The sequence below is a fragment of the Tauraco erythrolophus genome, unplaced genomic scaffold (assembly GCF_009769465.1).
Source record: "Tauraco erythrolophus isolate bTauEry1 unplaced genomic scaffold, bTauEry1.pri scaffold_45_arrow_ctg1, whole genome shotgun sequence".
Taxonomy (NCBI): Eukaryota; Metazoa; Chordata; class Aves; order Musophagiformes; family Musophagidae; genus Tauraco; species Tauraco erythrolophus.
Genome location: NW_028238615.1, coordinates 346,126 through 353,699, shown reverse-complemented (window position 1 = coordinate 353,699; position 7,574 = coordinate 346,126). Strand labels below are relative to the sequence as shown.

Here is a 7,574-nt window from a genome sequence, read left to right as displayed (position 1 = left end):
CATGTCATTCCTTTTGGAGACTTTCTCAGAGCTATGAATTTTAATAAGGAAGCAACTCCTGAAATGAGCTCCATTGTACACCTGCGTTCAGAAGAACCAGTTCACTACATGTCTTTTCAGCTGACTCCAGAGAAAACTGCCGAGATGTAGATTTATTGCCACACTGCAGCGCAAGCCACCCGCCTCCACCTCGTAGGGGATTTCCCACAAGTGACACATCTGGGAGAAGTTCTCATTTCTTTGATCACTCTCCTTACACAGCCAATTAGAGACAATGACTTTTGTCTTTTGTCTTACATTTTCTACAAACTGTTGGGGTAAGTGGTGCAGGGATGTTGTGTTCTATAGTTGACTCTGACTGCAGAAGACTTGGGCGTGTTGCCTGAAAGTGTGGAGAGCACTTGGGGTGGTGAGTGTGGAGTCCCACCAAGGTGTTCATCGCTTTCTGATAGCAACATCTCACTCTCATTCTCGCAGCAAACGAGTCTTGGGGCAGATGAACACTTTCACAACCTTCTCTTTTATCTGTTGTGTCCGCACACCGTACACCACAGGGTTCAGCAACGGGGGAAAGAGCACGTAAAGGTTGGCCAGGAGAATGTGGACGTGGTGAGGGATTTCCTGACCAAAGCGGTGTGTTAAAACAGTGAAAAAAGCAGGAATATAGAAAAGTAAGATAACACAGACATGAGAGCTGCAGGTGTTGAAAGCCTTTTGACGGGCAGTCCTGGAAGGGAGTTTGAGTAATGCCAGAAGAATTAAGACATAGGAGACAGCGATGAGTACAACATCTACCACTATTGCTGCAAAAGGCACTGCCAGGCCGTACAAGACATTGATGGAGATGTCGGCACAGGCCAGCCGGGCGATGCCCATGTGCTCGCAGTAGGTGTGCGGGATGACGTTGTGCCCGCAGTAGGGCAGCCTTTTCAGAAGAAATACACACGGGAAAATGATGCAGAAACTTCTCAGTAGAGCCACCAGCCCGGTTTTGGCAACAGCTGACTGGGTCATCACTGCTGCATACCGCAAGGGGTAACAGATGGCGACAAACCGATCCAACGCCATGGCCAGCAGGATCACCGACTCTGCCGAGAAGCTGAAGTGCAGGAAGAACATCTGGGTCAGGCAGGCGCCGAAGGAAATCTCCCCCGCCCTGAACCAGAACAGGGCCAGCATCTTGGGCACGGTCGTGGTCGACAGCATCAGGTCAGCGATGGCCAGCATGGACAAGAAGAGGTACATGGGATGGTGTAGGCTACGTTCTGTCCTTATGACAAACAACACGACACCATTTCCTAGCAGGGCAGCCAGATACATGGAGCAGAACGGGATCGAGATCCAGATATGCAACTTCTCCATGCCTGGGATGCCAGCCAGGATGAATGTTGCTGGGGTCAAGCTGGTAAGGTTGAATGGTGGCATGTTTCGCCTGCAAGCAAAGGCAGAAGACACTGTAGAACGTTATTTTAGACGCTTAAGCACCTCCCTCACTACCAAATGCCATGTATCACCTTCTCTGATCTGCTGATAGCCACAGCCAGAGGTACAAACCCGAATTATGAAGACTTGTGGTCTGCCACGTATTGCAGCATGTACTTAAACTCCTGTTATGTGTAGACAGCAATGTCCAAATTTTCTCCTCCCTTGATTTTAACACGATGTTAAGTGTGTTTTTCTTCCAAGTACCTCCACTCAGACTTAGAGCGAATGGAGACAGAATCAGCCCTTAATGCACAAATACCTTACATTGATGTTCTGTAAGTCCAGAGTGGAAGGAAGAAGTCAGGCAACAAGAGACAAAAGGTCAAGTGTTTAGAGGGATGCACAAGATGTTCCCAGATACCAGGAACTGCGGAGGGGATCATTGGGAGTTTTTAGGTACCTGGACTCACATTGGCTTAGAGAACAAAAATAGCTCTAGGTTTGAAGTTGGCTGCCCGTGTTCCTTCCTCATCTCCAGACTTCTTTCTCTTTTTCTGTTTGGTTCTGGGACCCAGTTCAACTTGTTTTGCACCTCTTTGTCAGTGCAAATCTAGCAAAAACAAAACTTAACCAGGCACTTGGAAAGACCTTTGGGTCAGGAGAAAACCTGTGTGAGACGGAGTGCCCCCACCAGCCAAGGAAAGGGATGCACTGCTGCCCTGGAGAGAGGTCTAAGGAGCACTAGAGGCTGGATCAGACCCAGACCCACACAACTTAAAATGGGATGACACTTTTTTCCAGCAGCTTCTGCAATAACAGTCAACTCTTATATATCAAAATTCAAAATAGGAATTACCCACAACACTGCCGAGATGAGAAAGTGACGTAAGTACTTAAAGCTGCGAAGCTGCTGCCCACCAAAATACTGACTGCACGTATGAGAAAGGGAGTGTGTTTTGAACGACAGAGCTGGTTCCCTGTTCACTCTGAGAGAGAGACACGTCTCATGTCTGAACTATCCTGAACCAAGAAAGTGCGAGGAGCCTGCTCCATGGAAACAAAACCTGACAGTGGACTGTCTGTAAACATAAAATGAGTCAAAGCAGTAACTACCTAATTCTGCAAATTACTTAAAACAATTCAGTATAAATATTGCATGAAACAAAAATACATGTGGTCTGTTAACAGACAAAATATTATTGATGCTGACAGGGTATGTATTCTGTGCTCATACCACAAGCTCGTCGTCTCCTGCGAAACTCAAAGGTTAAACTGCAAATACAGAAGGAATCACGGCACCTGCAGGTGGGAATCTCGGTGCAACCAGGAGCTCTGCGCCAGAGGAGCCGCTCGGCATTACACCCCCTCCAAGGATACAGCTACAGCTGCCTCTGAGCACTCCCTCGGATTCTTCTGCCCTAAAATCTTTTAATCCTAGTTTAAACTAAAAGCTATTGTCTAGAAAAAAAATCTCATTCCTACAGAGCTGCCTGAGGATTACAGACAGGTCTCAGGAGTCTGTCGGCATCACGGCGGAGGCTTTAGCTGTGAGCATCTCTGAGGCCGGCAGCCGCCCGCACCTCCGCTGCGCCCTGGGTGCCCCCAGAGGTTGGGGGAACAGAATCGGGGCGCGAGATCAAAGTTTCACTGGTCATTGGTTGCCTCCTGACAAGGGGGTGAGAACAACAGAAGCCTTTCTCTGGCACGGCCCGAGCGTGTCGGCAGCTCTCCCGCCAGCGCACCGCGCGGGATGCTGCAGCCGAGCCGGGCGGGACGCGGGTACCGGGGGGGTGGTCCACGCCGGCTTCGCTTCCGCGTACATCACCCCGTCTGCAGTTAATCCCACCCGCCAGTGCCGCCCCGCTGCCTTTAGCTCAGCAGCCCAGCTCTGAAAAACACAGTCTCAGTCGGAGGGCGGCTGATCTCTCCGGTCGACGAGTGACGGTTCTTCACATGGTTACTGCTAACAGGGAATTTGGCATCTCCGTGCCAGGCTCTCAGCATCCTCGGGATCCTTCTGGCCCCGAACCCACAGCGCGCACAGCTCACCGGGTCACTGACCTGGTGCGGAACGCGGGTCCGGGCAGGGGCGGCCGTGCCGGAGCCGGGGCGGTGGGGGCCCTTGTGCCTCTCTGCAGGATGTCATCCCCCCGCTCCTCCGGCCCCACTGCTGCACCACACACCTTATAAGCGCGTTGCTCTCCGCAGACACGCTCACAGGTCCCCGATGCGCGGGTCCACGTCCGCCCTGCCCCCCTTCCCACCAGTTATACCCCCCACTGCTTTGCACCGCGGCCCCTGGGGGCCCGGCTGGGCTGACGCGATGCAGCGGCAGGTTGTGGCAAGACACGGTCGAGCTTTGGGAAAACAGGTGTGATGGGTCCTGGGAAAGGGGTCGGACTTACCGAAAGCACCGAGCATCCAGACACACAAACTCGATGCAATTGTTATCCAACAAGGAAGGGGTTAAAATTTTTGTGTAAGAATTTCATGGAGGGTTCAGTAGGCGGTTTGCACACACCTAAGGAACAGAACGAGATGAGCATCCCTGAAGGTGCCAGGAGTGATCAGAAGGGAGACTCTTTATCCAGAACTCTCTGCCCTTGAAGGTAACATCCCAGAAAATGTATAAACTTTGTTCTCATGTTTCTCTGAGCTGGGAACATGTGCAGCAGTGACGTGGGGAAAAGGGAATTCTGGCAGCGGGAGATGGTGACCACTGACTCATGGACCACCTGCCCTAAACACACCCCAGACCCCAAAGAAAGGAGCAGAGGAGAGAACTGAGCGTGGGAAGGAATTTCCATGTAAAGCGAGAGAAAATGCACCGATTGTTTAAGGAATAACAATGACTACGGAAACACGTGATGAATATCCATGATCGTGGTGTGTCACTGAGGTTCTGTCCAGGGGCCCCAGGGGCCGGGGGTGCAGCTGGGAGGAGACATCCCCCGTGCACCCAGTGCCGCAGTAACACAGTGCCACTTTCCAACGCTGCAAACTGTGTTAGAGAGTTTCTGTCCGGATTTTCGGTGACACACTTACTTTTGCAAACATCTCAGCACGTTGTGTATAAATAGCAATCCATGTTTTGAAGAGATTATTCAGCACGATACATAACACTCGTGGTGATTAATGCAATAAAAGGAATTTGGAAGAGTTTCCCCATAGTGATGAGAGGGGCGATCTGTGGGCTCTGCTCCTCTAGCAGGGGGGAGGAAGAGTTTGGGGCTCAGGAGCCCTCCTCGGATGAATGGATGGACACTGTCCCCTGTTCCCAGATCATCTGGTGACCACCCTTCCCTTCAGCCCCTCCAGAATCTCACCATACATAGAGTTAGGAACGCATTAGTCTGCTTGAACCATTTGCTGCAGGCTGAATCATCTCAGCACAAATCAGCCTCCAGGCAAAGGCTGCTGTGGATGTCACCGGCTCAGCAGTGCACACACACACCTGAAGATTTTGACCATAAAAAGAAAATAATTCCACAAGAGCAGTTGTGCGGCACAGCATTCAACACACATAAAGCCCCCAGGGCAGAAAACCCACCTGCTGAGTCTTGTTTCGGGCTGCAGGCGCTGCAGGGCTTTGGGATTGCTACACAAAACCGGGCGTGATGCCCGGCTGTGTCCGGGCTCCGGGCCAGCACAGGCGGCCGAGAGCCACAGGACGGCTGGATCGATGCTGCAGCGGCATCCTGGAAGTGTTCCAGGCCAGGTTGGATCGAGCTTTGGGCAACCTGGTGTAGTGGAGGGTGTCCCTGCCCATGGCAGGGGGGTTGGAACTAGATGATCTTTGAGGTCCCTTCCAACCCAAACCACTCGATGGTTCTATGATTCTAACTAGAAAAGCGTGGTCAGTGCTGTCACGGGTGATGGTGAACAGATGCTATTCTTTGTCCTGGCCAGGCTGGACATACGTGCCTAGAATCGTCCACCACTGCCGCCTGTGCCAGGGAAGGAGCTGGTGCCAGGGGACACAGGTGGGCACCGAAGCTCAGCCACCTGTGCCACAAGGCAGTGCAGTGTTTCCCAGGGAGGTTTCAGCCAGCAGACCCTCAAACAACCCCCAGCGCGGGAGCTGGCAGTGCCCTGAGCTGGATCGGGCCCCTGGTTCAGAGGGTGGTGAGTGTCCCAGACCCAGGCTACACTGCGCCTGCCGGGCTCCCAGGGATGCACCCAGGACTTCAGGTGCTTTGCTCTTCACAAAAGCCCAGCTCCCAGGGATGAGAACCAGCTTGCTAATGGGGCAGCTGAAGCTTATCAGCCCGGTTGCCTCCATGGACAAGAAGAAGAGAGAAGGAGGTAAAAGCAGTGGCAGAGCTCATGCCGTCCCGCAAGAACAAATGGTCCCTACACTCCCCACTGCATGGGACCACAATCCTCCGGCATCTGCCAGGTCACGCCGAAAATCCCGTACAGAAGCTGAGCAAAGTCAGGAGGTCACTTCTGTGGGAAAAAAAAACATACATTCAGTGATTTCTTCCTGTGTCATGAGTTCCTCTCAGGTTTACCAAAATATTTGTAAGGGAAAAAAAAAGGAAAAATGTGTTTAAAGTGGTGTTGTGGGTCAGGCCAATCCAGCCACTAAACCCCAGGCAGCTCTCCCACCCCAGTAAAATGGAGAAGAGAAAAATGTAATAAAAGAGCTGAGGGTCGAGACAGGAACAGAGCAGCACCCACCACCCACGGTCCCGGGCACAAGAGGCTGTTTTCTTAAAGCAAAACAGTTTATTAACAGCTGCCTGCAGAGAGAAAAGCAAACAAAAACGGTTACTTGAGAGGGTAACAAGAAAACAAGGCCAGGTCTTAAAATCAACACCACCCCCCCCTTTGCCTTCCCTTCCCGGCTCTACCTCCCCCCCCAGCGGCGCAGGGGGCAGGGAATGGGGGGGTGCAGGTCAGTTCATCCCGTGCTGGTACTGCCGCGTCCCTTAAAGGAGCAGGAGCCCTTACACCATTGTTCCTGGCTCCAGTGGGTCCCCTGCTCACGGCGAAAGCGTGAATCCTGCCCGCTGGGGGGCAAATCCTTACCCCATCGGATTGCCCCAGTGCGGGCTTTACCAGCCCTGGGCTTTAAGGAGCTGTGGCCACTCGCCCTGCCGTGGGCCATCAACAGACTGTAAATGCCTCCGGCGTGGGGCGGCACAGCGACCCGAAACGCGGCTCCGCACGGACTGAGATGCGCAAATGGCCTCGCCCCGTGCCCGGGAGTCACAGCAGGCTCCGGCTCGGGCATCTCCTGTAACCAAACCCCTCCCCATCGGCGGGGGCATCCCACGGGCTCCAGATGCACCGTGCTCAGGCTCGGGCATCTCTGCTCGACGTGGGTCCTCCACGGGCTGCGAGTGGGTCTCTGCTTGCCCCACCGAGGGCTGTTACAAGGGGCTGCCGGCAAGGGGGGCTCAGCCGCGGCACACGCTGTCCCGTCCCACCTTCACTGACCTCTGATCCGTGTGCCCGTTTCGCTCAGATCTCAGCCCTCTCTGGGTGAACTCGGCCCGGTGGGCGCCCCGGCAGCGGGGCTCTACCCGAGTGCCCCAAGCGGCTCCGCCGCCGCCATCCTCGACGGGGCGGGCACCGGCCCGGCCGGGAGAGGGGGCCGTGCCCCCATCCCGTCTCCTCGTCCCTGGGCACCGGCACACACCTTTCCGGTTCCTTTGTCCGACGTAAATAGGGCAATTCGCAGAGGCGCCGATTGGCTCAAGCCCCGAGGGGGATGGGAGTCCGGTGTGATGGGCAGCTCCTGCCACCCGGACCTCCCCCCCCCCACTTCAAACCATGACAAGTGGCAAATTATTTTATCACGTTTTTGTGACTGAGACCTTAAAACTGCTTGAATTTGAAACACAAACATTTTAAAAAAATACTTTGTTCCGCCAATCTTTTGTCTGTAAATGCTTCATTGATTTTTATCTCGCTTTGTGAGATGCCCTACTGTATTCCTCCTTGTCTCCAGCCACTGATCTAGAGGGACACAGGTGTCTTGTAGGTCCTATGTGACATCTACCAGCCCCATGTGGATGTCTCAAATGTCCAAGGGCATGTCTGGTGATGCTGGGCTCCTCTGCAGGAGAATGGAGCCATGCCAAGATCTCCACTGGCTGCAACAGGAGGCTGGATCATAGAATCATGGAATGGTTTGGGTG

At 53.6% G+C, this 7,574-nt stretch overlaps 1 protein-coding gene across 1 annotated transcript; it reads right to left on the bottom strand.

Moving 5' to 3' along the window:
- Positions 1 to 465: 465 nt before the first annotated feature.
- LOC104372982 (olfactory receptor 52B2) lies at positions 466 to 1,425 on the bottom strand. Its single transcript, XM_009978787.2, has one exon. It carries the CDS (start codon positions 1,423 to 1,425, stop codon positions 466 to 468), a length of 960 nt encoding a protein of 319 aa, XP_009977089.1.
- Between the last annotated feature and the right edge of the window lie 6,149 nt (positions 1,426 to 7,574).